Raw genomic sequence first — 25,624 nt, 5'->3', positions numbered from 1 at the left:
TTATTCACGGCCAGGAGGCCACTGGTCACAACAACCAAGAGAGACTGCCTGAACAGAAAGATACATGTACATTTATACCTTGTAGTTGAGTAAAAATCAATGTCACTCAAGTCTTCTTCACTGTAATTGGTTATACTGATCTGGTCATTGGTTTGTCATATGACTGTTGTTCTACTGTTTTAAGCACTTTTTGGGTAAGTGTAGATTATTTAATCATAGATACGTGGTCTTTGATCGGAGCATCCTTAGTTTGCACTTTTCTGAACATTCTATATTGAACATACCCTTTTGACTACTCCTAGGCTATTACATAAAATATTTCCATCACCGATGCATTTGAAGTTACATTTCTGGTGATGATGTACTGTTGGTTGGGAGGCTATCTTTAACAGTGTAGGTGTAGTCTTATTTCACATGCAAAAAGAGCTCATTTTAAGTTTTTTTTTTAAATTTATTTTTACAGTTGGCCATTGCTCTAAAACAACTGTTCTCACCCAGCATAGACCTGAGCAATTATTACGCCTCTATTGTGCCTCTGAAATTGTTACATTTAATTTATTCCTGACCCCCAAGACCTGATTTGCAAGAAAGCTTTTCTGTGTCTTAATTATAATGCCTCGTTTATGCAGTTAATTACACAGTGCCGTGCTCATTAACATCTGTCTATAGCATTCACAAAGAACATTGGGTTTTTAATAAACTCGCAATGCGTTGCAGCTGTTCATATCATCGGTTCCCCAGGTAAATTCAACAGACGTGTTTACTGTGGCACGCTGCTGATAACACGCTGTGAAAAATAAGTCACAAACAGATGAAAAGCAGCAGAAAAGCATGAATGCTTGAATTATAGTTAAGTCACGCATGTGTTTCTTTTGCAGCGTCTTTATGCGCTCACAAATACATGCAGAAGAAGACTTCTCTCACCAAGCAGCCACCTTTGATGAGTTTAAAAAAGGTCAATCCAAAGTCACACATAATAAATCACTTTGGCTCTATTTTGCCAAGTAGTGTGTCATAAAATAATAGATGTTCCTTCAGCAACTGAAGGTTACTCACTGCCCTGTTGTGCTTTCAGCTTTTATTGGTTTAATTTTACAGGCGACTAACAGATGTTTCAAATGTCATCCTTTGTCTCACAGGTGTCTTTATCGTTCTTTTTTTGCCTCTATCTATATTTGTTTTACTGAGACATGGATTTGGACCCAGGGGTAAGTGTTTTTTATTTTGCGGAAACTTACAGCTGTTTGCCTTTTTATACAGCTGTGTAACTGGTGTGAAAAAAAATCATTGTGTATCTGGGACAGAAGAAGGCCTCTCATGACGAGAGAGGGGAAGGGGGAAAAAAATGGGCCACTTATTTATAACACTTAAAGTATGCTGTAGGGGCCCGTGTGCATGCGGTCAGTGGGAAAGGTCGGCCCAATTTTCAGCTGTATTGACGGGTGAAGGGTCCCTTCCATAACTGTAGGATTATAATATGTGAATGACTGCCAGAGATGGCTTTATTCATGTGGTGCATCTTAAGAATCTGTGGTTTATGTTGTTTTGTTTTTTTTGTGTCAAGGACAAAATAGTCAAGGAACGTTGTTTGTTATATTGTACACACTGACATTTTGAGCTAGTGCAGAGCATCCCATTGTGTCTCCAGGATTTTTGAAGAGATGATATTCTGTTAATGCATGTGTGGAAGATTCGAGAAATCCTTGGAGCTGTGTGGGATTTATGGGAAACAGTCTATGGGATATTAAATGTGCGTGTTTTGTGTACATCTTGTTTGTTATCATTGAATTATAAATTACATATCCAGTACACAAAAAATGTAATTCAAATGATTACAAAATGTATAATATGGGGGGGAATGCCCAACGGCCATAGTTATTAGATTAAAATAAACTAGTTCAAAGTCAAAATAGACTAGCATCATCTGTATATATTGATTAATCAACCAATATTTGGCTGTCACTAACATGTAGTGCAGCTGCGGGGACATCTTTTGATTTATTTATTTATTCATTCATTCATTTTTTGACACTTGTAGAAATAATCAGTCTATGTAATAATTCAAAATGTTCTTTTGAACATCTAAAACAATTTTTATTTGTTATTTTGCAGTGTATGCTTTATTTTTGTGCCGCATTAAATAATCATGCTTATATATATTTTGCGACCTCATTCTCGACATCTGTGGAAAAAAAACCCTGAGGCAGTCACGTCTGCTGGGTAGGTGATTGGTTTTCTGTCGTGAGTCAGTGCAGACGCCTTACCTATCGTCTGCATAATCTTATTTACTTGAGTTTACGACTTGCATCTGTTCAGTCTACCATTTATTTATAATCGTCATCTCTTTCTGTTTGATCATCTTTTAATTTCATCTGGTATGGTATGTCGTCAAGTCAATAACAATCTGGTGTTTAATAAGCAAATGTTAGAGCAAATAAACATCAATATCTGTAGCATTTCTCATGATTGGTCTGGGCATCTTTCACAGGAGAGAAATATGGCATCCAATGAATTTAAAAGGAATTTCTCGTCATCAACGGTATGCTAGAGTTAGTCAGAGTAGACCTTCACTGCATGCAGCTATGAACTTCACATCACCTTAACTGAATGACTTTATAATAGAGTTAATGCAGAAAAAACATATTGTTTATTTGTCTCTAATACCTACTGTAAATCTGTTTTCCCCCCGTTATACTAAATAGAAAAGCCAGAACATAAAAATGTTTCTTGTCAGTTGTTATTAAATGTTAAAGTGGTAAACTTTATTATCCTGTCATTATTGTTCCAACACCCATCCAAACAAATACGACGTCACTGATTATGAAGTCCACATGCAAATTGTCATGCCCTCAAATTGTTGTAGTCTGTCACAAATATTACTTCTGAGATTTAATACCCAACATTTATTCACTTCACTAGCGCATCTTCCCAAATTCTGTGAATTCAACTTGTGTGCAAATATATTGCCGGAAGTACAGCATTTTAAAATGTTTTTGCTGGTAAAGTATCATTGATGGCAGAGAGTGCATTAAGTGTCCAGCAAAGCCTTAAAAACTCTAAAGCTTGAGTTATGTAAATACTCATCCTGATTGAGCAGATCTGTAATCCGACAGCTTCCTAGCATCTATTTCAAGCCAAGTAGACCTCTGGGAGCACTACATCTTTCTTGTGGAGAGATTCACGCATTCAGAGTTGCTCACAAACACCCATGTCGTCTTAAAGGTGCAATAGGTGATTGTCTTCAGAAACATTTTTTGTTATGCTGGTTGAAAGTCTCTTCACATCCCGATAGCAATCATTAAGTTAAGTCGTCTAAATGTCTTTATCTATATTTATATATTCTGTAGAAGGCGTAGGATCAAGAAATGTTCGTCCAATCAAAACGCTCGGTCAGAGAGTTTTAATTGGCTTTCCTACCTGCCTGTCAACTAATGTATTAGCATACCTCTGCGCACCCGGTTCGTGCAGACAGGATACGTCATCAGCGCGTTCACGCACACTGTGCAGACAGAGCGAGAATGGCAGACAAACATCAACAACCCGATCTTCCTTCCTGGTATTGTAGTACTTTTAAAGTTTTCTCACCAGTGAATGACGCATGATGTAGCTCAGCGGTTAATCCAGTCCTCGCGGCAGCTCGTTAGAAGAGAGCTACATGCATGAACTGTGTTCCGATCGATATGATCCCTACACAGTGTTCATTGGTCCCTACTCCTTGAGCAGGGGAAATCCGTTGAAGTTTACTTCACTTCGGAACATGGGCTGGAATTGGGAACCGCTGATGTAGCCTATTGTAGTAATGTTGTCTCTGGTGTTCTGGTCTGAGAGCGTAAATGCGTTAAGGGGGCGTGACTTTGGACGGCGATTGCAGGGAGGGTGGGACGTTCGCTTTCAGTACTATCAGGCTAAAGTTAGCATTTTCCAAGATCTCCTATTGCACCTTTAACTGTAATTTGCAGTTAAAAAGTTAATGTACATTTACTGATATAATGCAATATTACAGAGCAGTACTTTAAATGAGATAAAATCGTGTTCAGGCGCACAACTGAACCATGACCTCCAGGAATATCAATACACTCCTTTTTTTCCTTACTTCCTTCACATGGCTTAGTAAGCATTTGATAAATTATGAAAAGGCCAATTCCTTGGTTATATCTTGCATTTTTCATGGACTCTACCCTTCTCCCTCCGACTTTTCTCTCTCACTCTAATATTCTCACAGGTGGAAAAGTTTAAGCAGGACCCGAGTCCATCCACGTGCCTCCACTCAGTATTTAACGTGCAGACTGGAGATGAGATTTACTCATATGTAGAGTACAGCCATCTACAGGTGCTTCTCACACTGCATTCACACACTATATCCGTATAATCTGCCCAGAAGTAGTTTTTTTTATAAACAATTGATATGTATGCCACCTGTCATTCCCAATTCTGTATTAAAAAAGTCTTTATATACTGTAAGTGTCCTCTCTAACTGTATTGAGAATTTTGGAATGAGCGCTTGTGTCCTCCTCCTTTCAGTATTTTATTATTTTTTATCTTTTTTTTTTTATCACTGCTTGTTTATTGCATATAGGCTGCTGCTGTAATATCTGCTGACTGTACCAGTGGTCAACATCCCGCAAAATTAATGCAACACTTTGAATTAAACTATTAAAATAACATTTTATCAAGTAATAGACAAGTAATGAAAACTTCACAGAGTTTCAAAATTGCAGTTTCTCCTTTTACTCACCATTACCTTTTACATTAGTGTGATAATATAAAATTATATTATTATAAAACTGCTGTAACTATAACCATTCTTGAATATTTCTTTCCTTTTCTTTTCAAACAGATTGACGCCGTGTCTCTCTTTCTATTGTACCTGGTTGAAATGATTTGTTCTGGCCTACAAATAATCTACAATACAGATGAGGTATGTATGCATGTGGTTCCTTTACCAGTCCAATTCTTGTCACTTCGATTCAGTTCAGTTTATTTGCATAGTACTTTCCGCAGTACATATTGTTACAAAGCAGATTTACAAATATTCATGCCTTAAGGTGCGGTCACATTTAGGGCAAAATTTTTCTCTGCACAGATTTTGCAGCAGGTTCATGTCATACAAATTTGTGGCATTGACCAACAGAAAGGTGTTCAATACGCAAGGGACCTTTTTGTTTATGAAATTTTGCTATTGTGACTGCACTTTTACACTTTTTGAAGTCAAGGAAAAATTCACCAAAAATGTTTAATTCTCTAGATAAGGGGTGTCCATCCCTGCTCCTGGAGAGCTACCATCCTGCAGATTTCAGCTCCAACCCCAATCAAACACACCTCAACCTCAACCAGCTAATCAAGGTGTTCAGGGTAGCTTGATAATTACAGACAGGTGTGCTGGAGCAGGGTTGGAGCAAAAGTCTGCAGGGCGGTAGCTCTCCAGGAGCAGGGTTGGACACCCCTGCTCTAGATGTTTAGAAAGGTATTGTCATCTGTATGATGGTACTGTACAGTGTAGTAAGAATTATACAGTAGATGAGAATTAAAGGATTGGGGAGTATTTCACCTCAATGGGACAGCCAGTTTCTGCCATGATGACTGCAGTGGATTAGGCAGTGAAATGTTTTACACCCAAAACCTTGTCCCTAGCCACTGGATTCTGCCTGAGGACTTGCTCTTAGGGCATTCTGGCCATGGCTATATTGAGCAATTTAGCTGTAAGAAACATTACTGCTGAAATAAAGTTAAGCTGAGTTGAAATGGTTGAGGGCAAAGAGCATAAATGCCAATTCCTGCATTTTACCAAGTTGAGAGATCACTTATGCAATTGCTCAAGAACTCTGTTGGGAAAATACTGTAGCACAAATATGAAACTGTCGTTAAAAAGGCCTCTTCAAATCCAACCAGCACTCACCTCCGACCCCTGGACTCACACTCCAGAGGAGATACTGAGATGTTAGTGGTTTCTGTAATAGTTGTGTAATCTTTCTCTTTTCTTTGGGCTGCACAGACTTCATTAATAGCGTCTTTTATTCCTGCTGTTCGCACCTAGGGACATTTATTTAACACTCTGCTGATAAACCACTGTCTGTTGAATAAACGCAACTTTTATTAATTTAGCCATATTGTCCTTTTCTTGGATATTGTTACTCTGAAATGTTGTGTTTTTTAAGCAATTACTGTGTACAACTATATCTTGTATATGACAGGCAGAATTACCTTTCTAGCTGAGCTTTCCTCCCAAACCTTAACACATTTTCACAGTAGCTTTTATTTTGCTATTTGCAAAAGAGTTGCTAATTGACGTCTCTAAACAGTGCCTACTCGGGTGTGTAATGCAATAAAAAAACACAGTTGTGAAATCAGCATCCCATTACATTCCATTATTAATGAACAGCAGAACAAATTGGGGAGAAATTGTTAGTTTCATATTTTTCCTACTCATCATTGGCAGTGCATTTTTTTTCTTATATAATGTAAGCTTTGCTTTGTCAGTGTGCCCTGGTTCTGGTTTGGCTTTGGATTGAGTGGTTGTAGGGGAATTCGTGAGCTACTAGCCCACCATCGTAGCTAGTTAGTCCCTGATTACTTCAGGGGGGTTGTCCATCTGATAAATGAAGGATAGTGGATCCAACCTTCATACCTTATCTGCATACTTGTACATCCAGTCTGAAAGGTTTATGACACTTTTCAAAAAATGGGGTTTTATTTTGCTTTCCAACTGACCAGAATTTGTCTGAGTCTAAATACAGATAAACCCTAATTTGTGTGATTTTAAAAGATAAACATACTGATGAAATCCTTGTTGAAAGGTTTTAATAAAATACAAATACACCAGGATAGGCAACATGGTTGCTGATTCAGGCTGAATTAAGATGTTAAATGGGAACTTGCTAATTTGGGACCACATGTTGGTATGTAGTTCTTGATAAAATTACAATACAATACAATGAAAACTAAAAATATGTGCAAAAAGTGAGACAGTGTCATATTTACTTGTCTTGCCACTATTCTGTAAGAATATTTAACGTTTAAGTCACCTTTATTTATATAGCGCTTTATACAATACAGCTTTACAAATCAGCTTTACAGTGATAAACAAGAAAATAGTGATTCAATGATGCAGACAAAATTAAATTAGGCTGTAAAACAACTCTAAAAAGACAACAGCAAACAGTCATTATTCAGTTAAAATCAGTTAATTGTTAATTCCCTTTGGTTCAATAACTGTGTCCATCAATTATATGTCCATCATTTTAGGAATGACTTTAATTAATCCCTAAAGCAGCTCTGGAGAAAACAGTGATGTCTTCATCCAGCTCAGTTCAGTTCACATCCAGTAGTGTCCGTGCAGTCAAGTCAATAATATTGGCAAATATCAAGTGTCCCCAACTAAGCAAGCCAAAAGGCGACAGTGGCAAGAGACAGCAAACTCCATCTGTGACCGAAATGGAGGAAAAAAAAAAACTTTGAGAGAAACCAGGCTCAGTCTCCTCTGGCCAGACGAACTAACGTTTGTGGCTTAATTCCATGTCAGAGTTGTGGACAGATATCTTTCAGAATATTTCATGCAGTTCCTTCTGCTTGAAGGAACTTAAATTAATTTGATACGTTTAAACATGGCTAATACTGTCTACTAAAGATCCATTTAGGAGCTGTTTCTGTGTGTCGTCTTCGCTTTGAAGCTCATTTAAAACTTGAGCCATTACTGTAGGTATATTTGGCTTATGAGTGATTAAGAAATGTCATAGTTGAAATCTATTATTAGAAAAACATATAGACGAAGTAGTTACTGTACAATTAGTAGCTCAAACACCTTATCCAGCAAACACAAACGACCATGACTGATCCATCTTCATCCTTAGAAAAGTTCCACTCCTGTTCTGCACTCGCTCTCTGTGGTTGAGAGAAGGAAGAAGAGAGAAAATAGTGGCACCCCGGGCCAGCGGTATTCATTAAGATACCATAAAGCTCGTCACATTAATCATTTTAGTCCAGGCCCAAAATAAAATCCCTCTCTCCTCCTTTCTCCCTTTGCATTTTGTCTTTCGCCTACCTTCCTCAGTGCCCCATTTTAACGTGCTTTAGGGGCCCTCAGTTCTCTTCATGTTAAATTAAAAGCGCTGTCAGCCCGGCCTCCCCGGGTGGTTGAACATTTACTCATTTACGTACCATAAAGTCATCATTCTTTCCCTCATTTTGTTTTTCCTATGGCCTCATTCCGCGCTGGGGATGGGAAGTGTTGAGGGGCTTATGATATTACCAATGCCACCCACGGAAGTGATGGATTACTTTAGCTGCTTTATACTGTGGATCGTTATTCAAATAAGTTCATGTATAATCAGAATATTAGATGGGTAACACGAAGGAATGCTGATGTATTGACAAATAAAAACACCCATGGCCTAGAAACGCTTTGAGTGCAGGCCTACTTCTCAAAGCAAACCCACATTTGTTGATGTGCGCTGATGTCTGGATGGCAAGCAAAGGCGATGGAGATCTCGGTGTGACACATTTCTCTGACATGTCTGCAATTGTAGGTATCATTCATCCAGAATCTGGTGTTCTGTGTGGAGAGAGCGTATCGTGTGCCAGACTTTGGCATGTGGGAACGAGGAAGCAAATACAACAATGGAAGCACAGAGCTGCACTCCAGGTAAGTTTCATCACTGTCTTTCTGATCCCTTTCTATAACTTTGCCATTAAATAAAACTGCTAAATTGAAGTTAATGGTAGTTAAGGGTGCACAGTATATCAGTAAAACATTGGTTATTTGACAATATTACAGTTCTGACAATATCTGTCAATATTAGATATTTAACTTTAAGATTTTTTTTTATTTTTATTTAAGATTTTTTTTATGTTGTTTGAAAGAAGCATATTTTATGTACCCCAATGCTGCATTTATTTGATACAAAATACAGTAATATTATGAAATAATAATACAAAAAAATGGTTTGCTATTTTAATATATGTTACAACTCCAGTCTTCAGTGTCACTTGATTCTTCAGAAATCATTCTAATATGCTGATTTGGTGCTCAAGAAATATCTCCTCTTATTATTAATGTTGGAAGCAGTAAAGAACAGCATTTTATTTGAATTCGAAATCTGCAACTGTGCATAAGTCTTTACGGCCACTTTTGAGGAATTAAAGTAGTTAATTCAGTTGCATCTTTTAATTTTGATTAGCACACAAGGCTGTATTTTTCACTAGGTACCAAGTCAGCATTCTTCATGCTTGAATAAAACAAACTGCTCGCATTATTGAAACCCAGCACCTAAAACGATTTGAAAGTTTCAGCTCATGTTGAGGAGGTTGTAGATTGGTGCATGTGGTGGCCCTCCAGTAAAGGTGACACTTCATTTCACCTCCTCTGGGTGAGTCCATGAGTGACTGAACTCTAACTGAGAGGACTCACATAGAGAAGCTGCTATCTGCCCATTGCAGAAATGATTCTTGGTGCTCTGCAGACAGTATGGACTGTGGATTTGCCCAGACAATATTCTTTATAGAAGAGCAAGTCAATAGGCAGTGACTCCCAACACATCGCTTTGCCTCTCTTTCATAACCAGGCTCAATAATGATTCTCTCCATCACTGCTTCCTTATCTTGGCGTCACAGCATCCCTACTGAGGGCCAATTAGAGTATTGACTTCTGCTCTTTGCCCTTTTTAACTGAATGAAGAATATTGTTTAACATTTTTAAGCAGATATTGAAATATTTTATAATGATCGATTTATGATACATCAGACTTTAAATGATCTATTTTAGAGAGCTTTTAAATAGGGGAGAGCAGGTGTAATTGCAGCTTGTTATTTATGTTTTTTTTCTCACTTATTCAGACAGTGTGTAGCATAAGGCTTTGCAATTTTACCTTAAACAACTTAGACAAGTGCAAGTACAGTACAATTAAACTAGAAGTACACAAAGGCTAGTACTAGTGCAGGAAAAAACAACACTACTGTTACAAAAGATTCCCATTTCAAATAAATGCTGTTCTTTTGAACTTTCTATTCATCAAAGAATCCTGAAGTGAAAATATTAAGCAGCACAACTGTTTTCAACATTTATAATAATAAGCAAATTTGAATTGAAAAATGATTTTTGAAGAACCATGTGACACTGAAGACTGAAGTAATGGCTGCTGAAAATTCAGCTTTGCCATCACAGATGTAATATTATATATAAATTGTAATATTTCATAATATTACTGTTTTTACTGTATTTTTCATCAAATAAATGCAGCCTTGCTGAGCCCAAGTCAAGAGACTTCTTTCAAAAACATTTTTAAAAAATCATACCATTGTTCTGTGTTTCCCCCTCTGTCTTCATGTGGCTCATTTCTCTAAAACATGCACTCAAATTTCCAGTGTTTTTCTGTTGGGTTTGTGCAGATAGGAACATGGTATTTTGCTACATTGTTTTAAATCATAAATAAAAACATCTATACAATTTCAAGGAGAAATAACTGTTTAAAATAATATACGATTTGATGTATGATAATCTCTCTAAAACAAAAAAAGGTTAGTAAAACTGCTTTTTGTAATTTTTACAATTAATGAGCATCACATCTATACCACTCTCCCTTTTATAAGAGCCCATGCGCTACGAATATTATAAATGTAAATATAAATTTTTGCAAGCTGAAGCAAATATGTTTCTTTCTAAGTAATTAATGAGTTTGTTCTTCTAACATGATTATTCTCTGTACAGAGTAAAGAGAGTTGTTGTATTGCTGTGGATGGAGCTCAGAATGAGATGTGTGATAAATGTTTTATATCAGTGTATTCCAGACCAGCACAAAGGAAATAGATGTTGCTTTACTGTTTTCAGAAGCAATGTTGTTTCACATTTTGAGGAAAGTCACAGAACTCCAGAGGGCTGTAATTCATGACCCTTCAAGGGGCCTGTTTAAAAGTTTCTTTTGAAATTCTCTCAGAAACTTTCCGATGAATTAAAATGGGAATAAAGGGTTTTTCATCCAATCACAAAGACCAGACCAACCATCACCAATACAGAGTCAGTCATAGTACCACATTACAGCAGATGGTTCCCCCTCATTTTTGATACATTATCCAGTTTTATAATTTTTAGCTTTACCTGCTTGAATGTAAAGTATCTTAGTCTGTCAGGATCATTGTCAGATTTTACCAATATGTCTGGGGCTGAGCATGTTTGCTTTCTGTCCAGGCAGAAAATCAATAGTGTCTGGACCTCATGTAGCTTGATTGTGATCATAGCTGATGTTTTTTTTGGGAAGGGATGCACAGAGCAGAGCTGGATTCTACCACGTTCTTTTCAATTTAGAATTATCCCCAATGCCTTTCAGTTTGTTCGTTATCTGCATTTTTACTATTGATTTTTCTTCACCAATTGCAGTTGGGTGCTTTTTTTTTATTGCTCAGCACACCACATTATTAGCTTTGTTTAAATTCAAAGGAGTCACCTAAAACAGAACAGTATTTAACGAGAGCTCAGTTCTCTGTTCGCGAAAAGTGCTCAAATAGCAAGTGCAATATTGATTTTGTCTTAAAAAGGAGATGCTCAGTGTGACTGTGAATCTGATCTGTTGTCTTCTAGCTCGGTGGGACTAGCCAAAGCAGCTCTGGAAGCCATCAATGGATTCAACCTGTTTGGAAATCAGGTAATGCTGCCATCCTTTAGCTAATAATGGGTTTATTCACTCAAAAAATTCACCATAATATCATATGAAACCTCTATGACTGTCTTTCTTCTTGGAACACAACAGGAGATTGCAGATTGTCTAAACTGACATTTTTCATCAAACCTGTGTAGTGGCTGACAAACGATAATCAAGAACGATAAAACATGATACTAAAGTCCACACAATGGGGGAATTTTCATTTTTGGATGAAGCGCCTCTAATCACTGAATAATGAATGCTTTTTGAGGAACTGTGTTTAATGTTCCTAAAAGATGGATTTTAGTAGTTCAAAACAGCTAAAGGACGCAATGTACCAACAGCTCTTTTCATCTTTGTAATAAATAAATGCATCTGCTTCTGCATGGGGATCTAATTCATTGCATGAATGTGTCCAAGGCAAGAGAGAAACTAACGAAGTGATCAAGATTATTGGGTTCGATTGTGTTTGAGCTATCTGTTTTGTCAGATTTCCAGCTTTGATGGATGGTGAGTACTTCTATCTGATTTTGGTGCTCTTTTCTTATTGGAGCGTTCATTAGTGGGATTAATTTGTTTTGGTGTTGAGGGAGAATCAAGATGGCAGTGGGCCACATCCATTATATTTGGTAATGGACCGGAAAAGTGATCCTCAAAGTGCCCCCCCCCCCATCACGTACAGATGAAGGCCCTTCAGATTGGATTGTTAAGTGCATTGGTTGTTAATCTTGGTTGTTTTTCAGTTGTTTAACAGAAGGATGGGCAAGATTTAAAAATATGGTGTAGTTATTTGTAGTTACAGTTGTGTTTTGACCTTTTGCCAAGTTTGCTTCTTCCTCCCTAATGTGGCTCTCTGTGTTCTGTCAGGAAACATGGTGCAGTGTATGAAATGACTTTATGGAAGTAACTGCTGTAGACAGTGTTGTTCTGAATTAATGGAGGACTCAGATGACTGGCTTTGCCATGTGTCTCTCAGTTGGATGGAAGGCGTGCTGTGTCATCACATGAGTTATGTTATTAATGATGGCTCTCACGCTCCATTTCCTCAACTAACTCTCAGCATGGACGGCAGAGCTGGCGCTTTCATGTGTTTCTTTGGAACAGGAGCTGTCAGAGCACTGTTATAACAGGATAAAAGCAGGTAGATCTTTCACGCCATATGTTGAGCTCCATATTGCGCAGCTTTCTCAGCTTTTAATTAAAGTCCCATCATTTTGAAACCATTGTACAAATTCTCATGGTTCGATTTAGGGTTGAATAACCAAGTCATCCAACTACTGACTAGTCGTTTGCTGAGTTTATCTACACAGCATTCTGTCTTTAGCATGCTAAATGTCACACAGCAACTGCACCAAGAAGTTTTACCCCCTTTAATTTTCATTAAAATAATATATATTTTTAATATTCTCTCTTTTTTTTCATTCATTGAAAGTGTACTCAACCAAAATGTACACGCTTCAAGTACAAAAAGTCATCATAAAAGTAGTGATGAATCGAGTCGTTACAGATATGTAAATGTATATAGACTTACTTTCAGACTTAGATTTAAATTTTTTAGTGGCAAATATTCACGGTTATCTAAAGTCAGCTCTTATCTCAGTCAGCTGATGATGGCATATTCTGCTGGAGTCTACATATCACTGACACGCCTCCCATTCTCACACTCTTCACAGTCATTTACATTACAATCCCTCTCAGCACGTAAATTGTTGGTTCAGAAGCTCGTATAAGCATTTCGGTGCTTTGTGAGCTTCTTTAGATGAGCTAAATGTGCCACAAAATGGTGCTTGTTGTATAATCGGTCTACGGACACCGAAAAAGCGAAATTGAAAAAGCGCTCTCGGTTTAAATGTAGAGGTGTGAGGGGAATGCAGAGAAAAGAGAGAAGCAATAGTTTTTTTCCTGAATGGATTGCCCTTGATAACTAAGAAGCTTCCGCTCACTGAGGTTGCAAAATTGCTTTTTAAATTTGTGAGCTGTTTTTATGTAATAAATCAAATTTATATATATATTTATTTTAAGTTTAGGTTCTATATAATTCATCTATAAAGTTATTTACATTATTTTATATAATGATGTTCACTATGCAATTTATTTTGTGGGTGTATTTATTTACTACTGTGAATATACAAATCGCTGATGCATTATTAAAGAGTGTATATATATATAGGTGTGTGTGTATAGTCTACAAATGTGTGTTTGTGTGTGTTTTTTTTATTAAACGTGTGTGGCAGTCGCTGTCTAGGCCGGTGTACAGTGTGCCTCCAAGCTGAGTTTAGATTGTGAATTTCATTTGGGGATGGTGAGGTTGGTGGTTGGAAGTTTTTCAGGAAATTATGTGGAACTGTTGCTGTGTGACACACCACAAGCCCAAAGTAATCACTGAAATCTGACTGAATTGTATTTATTTTTTTTTGTAAATGCTGTATCTGAGCAGCATGATGATTTTGTGGAAAGGAGGGCTGGTTTGATTTTAGGAGACCCTGTGCAGGACTAGCCTTTACATTTCTAATATGGAGCTTTTAAGCAAATCTTATATTAGTGTGCCTACGGTTATATATCACCTGTAACAGACACTGGTGAATTCCACCCGTCAAGAGGAGGTGACAAGATGGCCATTATCATGTTTGATTTGTGATGTTTGTTTACCTCTGCCTTGCAGGGATGCTCCTGGTCAGTCATTTTTGTGGATCTGGATGCTCATAACAGGAACAGACAGACTCTGTGCTCTCTCCTTCCGAGGGAGTCTCGTTCCCATGTGAGTTATTTTGCCTGCTATGCATATACAAACTGCTGATCTATTATTTAAAAGGGTCAGATCATACTTTTTTAAGCATTTAATTTTTCTTCCCCGAGGTCCACTTATACATTTAAAGGGGTCATATGATGCTATTTTAAAGATCATTATTTTGTGTATTTGGTGTAACAGAATATGTTGACATGCTTTAATGTTCAAAAAACACATTATTTTTCAAATACTGTACATTATTGTAGGTCCTCTATGCCCCGTCTCTCTCAAACACGTCGTTTTCAACAAAGCCCCCTTCTTTGACAAGCGCAGTCTGCTCTGATTGGCCAGCTGACCCAGTGCATTGTGATTGGCCGAACACCACAAGCACACGTCAGAAATGTAACGCCCCTTACCATAATTGCGAGCGTCAGCTTTCTAAGTAAATATCAAGACAGTTAATAATGTTGTTAGTTTTACCATCAATTCAAGCCCGAAAAGGCAACAGAGTCGTGTGACAGACACAGTGATGATGCAGTACACAAGCCGCGGTTAAGACAGCTGACGTGCTATGATTTCTGACAGGCAGTTCACTCTACTGTGATGTGACCCTGTTCCCCTCACACACGACGCGTTACTCTGCACTGCGCAAAACTCCGCATTTGTACTAGGGCTGCACAAGTTGCACGAGTTGCGCAAAACCACGTTCATATTCGCGCAATTTTTTGCGCTGCTCGTCAGTGAACAACGGCTCTGTGTAGTTAATGCTGCTCAATGTGAAAGCCCGCAGGTGATGGAGATTTACCGCTGATTACAGAACCGGCTTTCTGACAAGATTTGCGTTAAATATCGCATGCGATTTATCGTGCAGCCCTAATTTGAACAGTCAATAGCAAATACTTAAACTAATAACAAAACATACTTACAGTCGCTGATTCAGAAGCGCCAGTTTTTCATAGCAAAGTCGGAATTAACCTTATTTTATTTTATTTTTTTTAGAAATAGCCTTTGTGCACAGCCAGCCTTGTACTCTTCTAGGTTAAAAAAAACTGTCGTCCATAAAATGCGTTGCACAAATTCGAACATCTGGGTTGTACTGTTCTGTTGTAAATAAATCTTAACCAATGATTCCTAATTGCATCTACTTCCGGAAGGACAAATAAAGTGCTTTTTGCTTTTGCACTGAAACACACCGCATCTCCCTGACATGGCTGCATCAACACGACTGCTATTCTTGAAACCATGCCTTCTTTCTTTGCGTGCACATTTGGGCGGCATTATGCTAATATTTCCACATAGTGACGTAGATATGTGGGGGCGTGTTAGAATGAGCCATTTTAGGTAGGTGTGGTTGACTCTTAACTTTTATAAAGAATATATCTTTGGATTTGAGACTTTAGTCTTTGCAACTTTACAGATCTTCTTTATGCACCAAGAGCTTGAAACACTCCAAAGAGAAAGGAAAAATTTGACCCCTTTAATATTGGTCTTCTATAGACTTCTTGCATGAAAAATATTCATAATTTAGTTTTTCAAAACCATTGCCCACCTTTGAATTGTACTACTGTGCCTGTAATATGTCAATGTATATGCCCCCCTTGCATATGAAATGAGTAACAGTCCTTAGCCATTCCTTTGACTAAGACATCTCTTTTTATAGGTACTTAATCATAAATGATAGAAATTCACTTTAACGTTTATTCTTTACCTAAAACTGTGTTTTGTTTTGTTTTATGTTTTTTAAAATTACGTGTCCCATAATGTTACCAAAGCTGAAAATGCTTATTTTCAATTAGCCTCCAGTTAGCAAACTAACAATTTTAGTGGATTTAAAAAAGCCTAGCTGGAATATTTTACGGTATTGATCAGACATTGAGGAAGTTGGATATGATTGTGATGGGAGGGGGGTTTGAATGCGAGGAGCGTGCCGATCTTCTGAAGCCGAGAGGGTGTTTTGATGGAGTGAGGTGTATGTTAATGCATTTATTTTTTCTGACTAACTTAGTATATGTACTAGTTTCAGTATGAAAGACATTATTGAAACTATGTTTTCAAAGCATATCAAACTCTTTATTTTGTGAAAAATTCAATTTCTTGTGATAGCATCTATATAGCATCTGTAGAGAAATGTATGACATCTGATGCCCTGGATTTGTCAACTTACAGAGGGTCCTTTCCGTCCTTCACAATGTCCATTAACAATGCATAATTCCCATTCTTCTTTGTGCTGATTTTAATGGAGAACAAAGTGATCCCTGCCAAAGAATAGGGTAATTAGCACAATTAAGCCAAATTAAGGCAGTGCATTATGCAGAAAAGTTCTTCCTTTGTAAGTTGAGGGAGGTTGTTTGATTCCGTGACCTGAAGGCTTATGAATTGCATGTATTAGAACCTCTTCATGAGTCTGACTAATGTGTTATTAAAACTGCAGAGGCTAATGTAGAAAAATAGCCCATTCTCCCTTAACCCGAAGTTCCCTCGATATGTCCTGATGTAAGAGCAGTGAGTCACTGAATATCTTATGCTAGTGCTCTTGTCATGTAGAACACAGATTCGGCCCTCCTGCACTGCATCAGCTACCCAGCCTTCGCCGTGGATGATGATGCTCTATATTCCCAGACTCTGGACAAGATAGTTCGTAAGCTGAAGGGCAAGTACGGCTTCAAGCGCTTCTTACGGGACGGCTATAGAACAGCCAATGAGGACAAGAACCGCAGGCACTACAAACCTGCCGAGATGAAGGTGAGTGTGGTTAGCATATTAGCTGAAATGAAAAAAGAAAAAAAGAAATTCAGTGAAAAGGAAAATTAAAAGAAACTTTCCCCCATATTCAGTTTTAGCCCTTTCATTTCAGAAACAAGAGATTTTGCTATAAAGGTTAGCGACAGGTCTAATAAATGACATTCAGGCATTTTTATATGCATCTTTTAATCTGGTGCAGATTTGCCTGTTTATATCTCTCTCAGGAGAATGCGAGGGCTGTGGCTAAATCCCATTTGATTGGGTTGAACTGTGAGGATATTATCTCCAGAATTAGCCTTGGAGCATGCTGCGTCTGACTCTGAAATCTGAAAGGGGGAGATTTAACCAGTAGCAAATCATCACATCAGCTGTCGGAGATGACCACCCAACCTTTAAACAAACCCCGAAAGTAGAGGGAAATGAGAAGTAAAAGAAGAAAAGGGCTCTTAGTATGACCAATGCTCTATCAATACATCTGCCTGATTGCTTCATCCACCCCTATCAAGAAAATGCCATGTTACTCTCATGCGTTTTAGACTGTACCAAGCTAATTCTTTGTGCACACTATCGTTTAATAGTTTGGGGTCAGTATTTATTGATTTTTTTTATGTCAAAAAAATGGTGTATTAAACATTTACATTTATGTTGTTACAAAAATGTTTTATTTTAGATAAATGCTGTTTGTTTTTACTTTATATTCATTTAAAAAAATCCTTTGATGGAAATGTATCACCGTTTTCACAAAAATATCAAGCAGCTGTTTTCAGCATTGATAATAATAGGAAATGACATACTGAACATAATGATACAAAATGACATACAAAACATACTGGTAAAAAAGATATAGCCTGAATGCACTGTAAGTCACTTTGGATAAAAGCGTCTGCTAAATGCATAAATTAAATTAAAATTCAATTATTAATGTTTCTTTAGCACCAAATCAGCATATTAGAATGATTTGTGAAGGATCATGTTACACCGAAGACTGGAGTAATGGCTGCTGAATATTCAGCTTTGCCGTCACAGGAATAATTACATTTTAAAATATTTTCAGATAAACCACAGTTATTTTAAATTGTGATAATATTTCACAATATTATTATTTGTACTTTATTTTTGATAAAATTATATCCTTAGAGGGAAGAGACTTTTTACAACATTAAAAAACGTACAGACCTCAAACCTTTGAATGGTTTTGTTCTTTTAAATAGAATAGTAGTTGAAGTGGTCTTAGGTTTGCTGGTCTTAGCTGATGATCTCCCAGCCTGGCCAGCCGAGAAGTGCTCAAAACCTCTCTAAAACCAGCCAAGAGACCAGCCTGATATAGGCTGGTTTGGATATGTTTTTTTTGTTTTTTCTTTAACAGGACTGATACCATGTTAATGTAACAGTATTTTTGTTAGTGTGAAAGTCTTTTTCTTATAGGCAGAAAGCAGTCCATATAATGTCATTTTATGTTTTTTTTTAGGATACAGGAAATTATTGTATTATGAATTATGTTCTTGATATCTTTGTGTTATCAGCCTGTCATGCTCAGACAAATACAAACTCTTCTGCGTGGTTGGAGTTTCCATTCTGTTGAACCCGTAACTAAGTTTTGATGGCAAAGGATTTCAAGCCTGAATGTCTCATAGTGACTTAATGTCCTCTGGTGAATGATATAGTCTCACTAAGTAATTGTGGTAAGTGAAGCCAAAGACTCATGAGACTCCTTCTGTTTACTGAGAGTAGGCCTCAATGTCTGCTCTATCCGCCCAGGAGACATTTATTTAATATGTCTGCCTCATAGAGCCCCCCTCCGTCTCACTCTCTTCTCTGACTACACTTCTTTGTCTCTCTCTCTCTTTTTCTCTGGGTGGTTATAGAAACTGATATTGAGGAGAAAAAAGAACAAAAAGTGGATTTTATATGTAGTCTTTCAGGGTTTGATATAAGCCTGTTGGCGCAACCAATGTTAAGAAACCACTTACAGTCTTGAAAAATGGTCCTTTGGATCAAATTATTTTTCGCTGTTAGTTAGAGAGTAGATTAATTGAGTTATTTCCTCTCAGTTTTAGAAGTTGGCTATACAAGTACCCCTATTTCTGTCCTGAAACAGTTTATGTGCGATATGCCAATGATGCAAGACCAGTCCAATTAACAGCCTTTATTTCATTACATCCTAATCTATCGCTCTTATCTCCTAATGCCACAGCGATTGTCTTCCGAGATTGCTAGAGGAGATAGAGAAGTCTTAATTACATTTGGGAAAGGTTGAAAGACATTTTGTTCCCTGTCAGCCATAAAAGTGTGCTTTAGATTTTGTACCTCTTAAGCAGCTCACAAGATTTCTTTTCCTGAAGACAGATCATTTGAATTGAGGTTGTCATATAATTGGCAGCGATGAAAAGAGGATCGGGGAATTGTATTACGAACGTTTCATGTCATGAATAGCGAGAATATTGTGAATGCATGAGCTTATAAGCTTCATAAGTTTTAACTGCAGCTTAGAAAGTGGGTTGCTAAATGCGGTATGATTGCGTGCAATAAAACGACAGATCAGAATGCACCATGAGCACAAACAGGCCCACACAAAATTGTTTGTGTTAATCTCTATGTATTTGGTTAGATATTGATACAAATGTTTCTGATGGATTACTCCATTGGTAAACTCAATCTGCCCACACATGTGCACATGTAGCCCTAATTTCAAATCCTGTTTGAGAAGAAATCATCTCTCTGTTTTTTCCAGAGCATCTGAAGGCACTTAAATGTAGACTTATGCTTTCAAGTGAATGTGATAAAACAAGCAGCAGTCACATAATTTGAATTAATCATTGCTTTTTCACACTCACGAACCATCTCTACATCTGAGTTGATTTTAATTTCAAACCCAAGTGATTTATGGCCCAGCTCTAGGGAAAGAGAGACGGAGCACTATGGCTTTTTAATGGAGTTTCTGCTTGACTGCTATACTTTACTTCAACATAATTGTTTTCTGTTTTCCTGAACTGTCATTTCCTCTTAATGATTTGAATGGCTTCCATTTTATGTACTGTATGTGTATTTTGCTGCAGGTAACATATATTGCTGGAAGTCAGTCAAAGTACAGGTTGTGTGGCTCTCAAAATGTACTAATCATTTGAACATGTCGGGGTTCTTTTTTTGGCTCATTTAATTTTTAACAACCATATTGCAAATCACACAGGTAGACTGAGGAATTCACATATATCTTTTCCTTGTTCAGTAAACAATAAGACATTTGAAGAGTTATGATCATTGAATGATGTTTATGTTGTGCATGGTGCCTTATTCTCTGCCCTGTGATGTTTTTCAGCTCTTTGACGGGATTGAGTGCGAGTTTCCTCTTTTTTTCATCTATATGATGATTGATGGTAAGATTCATGAATATTAACTTGTAGGCTCTTCTATAATGTAATATAATAATATAGTGCACATAATAGCACAGTTTATGTGTTTTCTGTTCAATTTAAAGTAAAAAAATGGCAGCTGTGATTGCCAGAAATTGCATATCGGTGCCTGTATATTTTGCAGCTTATAAATGGATATTATATGTCATTAAAGGTGCACTAACGATTTTTTGCCAAACGTTGATATTTGAAAGCACCAGAACAAGCACGCAGCATATTCAAGCAAAAGCCAACACAGAATAGTTGTGTGAAAAAGCAAAATCAACATAACTCCCCTATCAAGAAGAAACAAAGCAACCTCAGCATCCGATTCCAGGCCTTCCCACTCCTTGAGTTCTCTCCACTGCGGGAAAGCGGCTCCACAATTTGATCGTAACCCTTTTTTAATGTTTTGTTCCTCTGAAATTTTCGTCTTTTTTTTTTATCTGCCATTTTTCGCTATCTATAGTCGATCTGCTAATATCCGTCCTGTGCACTCACTGAGCGCTCTCTTCTCCCTATCATTACTAGACACGCCCCTTACTGCTGATTGACAGAAAGTTTGTTTTGGGACTTGGTCCGACACTGTGGTCAAAAGCCTTTTTCAAATATTGCTTAGTGCACCTTTAAGTGATGCAATACGAATTTACCAGTTTACCTGAAGCATCAAAATATGTTTTTACATAGAATGTACTGTTAACCACAAGAATAAAATACAAAAATAAGAAACAACAAAACTATTTATGTAAAATATAATTGTGGGATTTACCTTTTACTGCTTTAACAATAAATCATACTGTAATTCATAGTTTTCACTTGCATAAACCATGAATTTGTCAGTATTTTACAAAATTATATATGATGCGATGTTGACCATTTACAAATTTTTACTGTAGCATTTTACAGTACTTTTACTTGTAAAAATTTAAAAAAACCACAAGAATAAAATACAAAAATAAGAAACAACAAAACTATTTATGTAAAATATAATTGTGGGATTTACCTTTTACTGCTTTAACAATAAATCATACTGTAATTCATAGTTTTCACTTGCATAAACCATGAATTTGTCAGTATTTTACAAAATTATATATGATGCGATGTTGACCATTTACAAATTTTCACTGAATGTGGTAAAAAAAATTTTACTGTAGCATTTTACAGTACTTTTACTTGTAAAAATTAAAAACATTTTTTACAGTGTTGCATATAAATGCTGAGCTTGCTGAAATCAGGGCCACTTGTATAAACGTCCCATCAGTATTACCTGGAGGATGGGGATGTAGAGTTCTATAATTTCCCTCTTGTTGACCTTTTGTTCAGGAGTGTTTAGGGGAAATCCTGCTCAAGTCAAAGAGTACCAGGAACTGCTAGAGGCTGTCATCTTCCAGTCTTCTGAGGGTAACTTGCGGACACACACATGCATATGCATCTTTTTGGACAAACTATCAACGCTTGTCATGTTGTGATATACTGCTTGCTAGCCAGTGTCCTCCAGCCCCTGCCAATGACAGTTATTTTCCCATTACTCTTTATTAGAGTGGTCCTTTCGTATTCATCTCTCCCTGGCTGCGTGATTTCCTCAGACACGTCTCAGTCAAGTGCAGAGGAGAGAGGAGATGCTCATTATTTAAACAGACCGGTCGTTTCCCCACTGACAAACAAAACATGCTGTCTGACAGTCCTTCAGACCACAACTCTTTAGAAGTACAACAACAATAAGCAACTTAATGACTAGTTCAGCTCTTTTCGTTTGCTTGCAGTGAGCCTCACCAATACAGAGGAGAGCTCAGCTTAGTTAACTAAATTATGCTTGACAGAGAAAAGGTGAAATTGCGGCTAGGCCGCCTGATTGCTGCTTTTTTTTGTTGGGTTTTTATCTCTTCATAATTTTTACATGTTTAATCGATACTTATTCATTGGCGGTATCCAAATAACAGCACTGACATCCAACAACATAAGCAGTAACATTAGTTACATTTTAAAGAAATTTCGCACACTTCAAGTTGTACTGCTGTTGACCTGAATATCATGTGTTTTAAATTACATGTAAAATTTAACCACTTAGTTACTTTACTCTTTTGCAAACAAAAATAGTTTGAAAAGCGCTATACCTGTTACTATACAGGACTGTTCAAAAGTAATGCTTAGCAAGGCTGCACTAATTTGTTGAAAAATGCAGTAAAAACTGTAATATTTTTGCAGTTTAAAATAATTGTTTGCAATATGATTATATTTTAAAATGTATTTTAGCCCCGTGATGACAGAGCTGAATTTTCAGCAGCCATTACTCCTGTTTTCAGTCTCACATGATTCTTCAGAAATCATTCTAGTATGCTGGTTAGGTGCTGAAACACTCTGGAACTCTCAGAATTTTGTCTAATTTGATTCTCCGCAGGCCATGTCGTTATTCCCAAGTATTACTACGTGCCGGCAGACTTTGTAGAGGCTGAGCAGAAGAATCACGGCAGCCAGAAGCGCTTTCCCAGCAACTCAGGGCGTGATGGGATGCTGTTCCTCTGGGGACAAGCCCTCTATAACATCGCTAAGCTTCTGGGTGAGTTTCAGATCCATCCAGAGCCCAGGGGTCAATGCTGCTTCACAGACACGCAGTAAAAGAGTGCAGTGACTTTGTTATTTACTTACATTCCTCAAAAGGAAAGAGACCCAAAACCACTGCAGTCTCTCTGAGAAAATGGTTTATAAATCAAACTTAAATAATGGGATCGTATCAATGGAGGTCAGCAAATGTGTTTTATGAATCACAGTGATTGTGTGAAAAAAATGTTATCATTATTTGTTTACCTTCATGTCCTTTCAAGCTGATATGATTTTCTTTTTCTTTGGAGTGCAAAAGGTGATATTTTTCAAACGACTTCTTTTCCATACAGCGAAAGAGGAGGCTGGTGCTTTCAAAAAGCACAAGAAAACAACATAAAAGCGACTTATGCACTATGTTTTTATGAGGAACGTGCCACATCTAGTTTGATTTTCAGCAAATATCAAATTCTAAATCTAATAACTATTCTTACCAAGTATTAACATGATTTCCCTCCACAAAATATAGTTTTTTCAGCAATGTTATCACCATGCTGCACACCCAGAATTATTCATATTGTAGACAGTGATTAATGTGTGTGCGCTGCAGTAAAATCCAGACCAGCAGAGCATTAGTAATCTGTGAAAAGGGCTTGTTTTTCAAATCGAAAACCTTGCCTAGGTTAAGAATGCAGAGATTTTGTTTAAAGCTCATATGAACTGAACAGTAATTCTTGTTCTCTGTTTGCTGTTCAGTGGATGGTTTGATCAGGCCAAAGGACATCGACCCCATCCATCGCTATGTGCCACGGCAGGATCAGAGGAACGTCAGCATGCGATACTCCAATCAAGTGAGCTGCATCCCGTCTCTCTTTAGCCAACTACACGAATACTAAAATGTATCCTGTAAACACACGTGTGAATGGCCGGTGTGTTTAATCTCTATCCGAGCCTCATGCTTAATTTGTTGCAGGATTTAGCAGAAGCCCTGATACATCTCTGTATCAATCCACTACTGCTGGCTTGTTTTGCAGATCCATTCCTTGTGGATCTGTTATTGCTGAGACAGACCACACTGTTCTTGATAAGAAAAACCTACGGACACCTGCTGTTTCATAGCTAGCACAGAGCTCCCTCATCTGTCCCTATAGACAGTGTGCAGTGTCACTTTAATACAGCATCTGCTCATTACAGTGTTGGAATTGTGTCAGAGCTCTGACAAAAAGTGGAACAGGGGTTGAAAAATGCACATGCAAATTTAAATTTCCATCGCTGTAGACTGTCTAGTAAAAATCATGCAATTAAAACACAACTCTGCTGCTAAAACTGGAGATGATTATGTATAGTAAGTATACACTGCCGTTCCAAAGTTTGAAAACTTTTATTCGGCAAGGATATTAAATTGAACAAATGTGACCGTAAAATGATTTATAATAATAGATGATTTCTATTTCAAATAAATACTATTCTGTTGAACTTTCTATCCATCAAAGAGTCCTCAAAAAAATGTGTCATGGTTTCCACAAACATATTCAGCAGCACAGCTGTTTTCAACATTGATAATAATCAGAAATGTTTCTTGAGCAGCAAATCATCATATTAGAATGATTTCTGAAGGATCATGTGACAAATTGAAAAAATTCAGCTTTGCCATCACAAGAATAAATTATACTTTAAAATATATTACAATTTTATTAAAATATATTAGCACAAAAGTTATTTTAAATATTAATAATATTTAACAATATTACTGTATTACAGTATTTTTGCTCAAATAAATGCAGCCTTGCTGAGCATAAGATTTAAAAAATCTTACCAAGCCAAACTTTTGAACGGTAGTGTATGAACTATCATCAATGAAGATTTGTAATTTTACTTTTTTTTATGTGAATCTGTGGTGTACTGTTAGTCCTTTTCTGTAAATCTCTCACTTATTTTTGCTCCATGTCTGTAAGATTTGAGATTTCTTTAGCTGTTGGGAAGCTGCTTGTCAGCAGTCTTGTAACAGTGAAGGAGTGTTTATCGTAGACTGTAAATGTAATATAGGGCTAGCTACTGAATGCAGATTTCAAGTATGTAAGGATGTGGGGAGCCATCAGAAATGTCACTTCCTGTCAAGAGCTCGGACTCTAGATCTGACACTTCTATTAAAGCGAGCATGGTGACTCATGCGTGCAATAAAAGCTAACAAGGAGGTTGAGATTAGAGTTGAGTGAGCTTCGTTAACATGCATGAGTCATGTTTACATATTATTTAATATATATATATATATACAGTATATCCACACAGTATAATAAACAGCAGATTATTAGTAACAAGCCGAAATATTTACCTTAATATCCACACTATTTTTCAGCACAGAAGTCGTAAACAATTTCCTGTGAATGTGAGAGTTTTCCAATTTCCTAGCCACTATAGATAACTAAAAGAATAACAAAGTGCGGTAAATTGTAAAATTATTTGCACAAAACCCAGAGTGAGTATGATTATGATAATAAATTAAAGTACTATGACAACAAATTTTGTAACATTAAACAGCATAACAGGCTGTTTTTTTTTTTCAATGTTAAAAAAGTGGAAGCGTCTTACAACAACAACCT

General features: G+C 37.0%; 1 protein-coding gene across 3 annotated transcripts in view; it reads left to right on the top strand.

Annotated features, from left to right (window-relative positions):
- The window catches only part of LOC107598686 (phosphorylase b kinase regulatory subunit beta-like), a 70,258-nt gene that overhangs the window by 15,950 nt on the left and 28,684 nt on the right, over window positions 1-25,624 (top strand). For all 3 annotated transcript variants that reach the window (XM_016290073.1, XM_016290074.1, XM_016290075.1), the window contains 10 exons: window positions 4,223-4,330; window positions 4,838-4,918; window positions 8,523-8,638; window positions 11,567-11,630; window positions 14,290-14,385; window positions 16,900-17,097; window positions 20,414-20,471; window positions 21,810-21,887; window positions 22,885-23,043; window positions 23,781-23,875. In XM_016290073.1, coding sequence (XP_016145559.1) covers window positions 4,223-4,330; window positions 4,838-4,918; window positions 8,523-8,638; window positions 11,567-11,630; window positions 14,290-14,385; window positions 16,900-17,097; window positions 20,414-20,471; window positions 21,810-21,887; window positions 22,885-23,043; window positions 23,781-23,875 — 1,053 coding nt within the window. The remainder of the gene's footprint in view (window positions 1-4,222; window positions 4,331-4,837; window positions 4,919-8,522; window positions 8,639-11,566; window positions 11,631-14,289; window positions 14,386-16,899; window positions 17,098-20,413; window positions 20,472-21,809; window positions 21,888-22,884; window positions 23,044-23,780; window positions 23,876-25,624) is intronic.

The sequence above is a fragment of the Sinocyclocheilus grahami genome, unplaced genomic scaffold (genome assembly GCF_001515645.1).
Source record: "Sinocyclocheilus grahami isolate Dianchi unplaced genomic scaffold, SAMN03320097.WGS_v1.1 scaffold254.1, whole genome shotgun sequence".
Taxonomy (NCBI): Eukaryota; Metazoa; Chordata; class Actinopteri; order Cypriniformes; family Cyprinidae; genus Sinocyclocheilus; species Sinocyclocheilus grahami.
The sequence above is the reverse complement of the archived record's forward strand: the minus strand, read 5'-3'. Positions and strand labels throughout refer to the sequence as shown.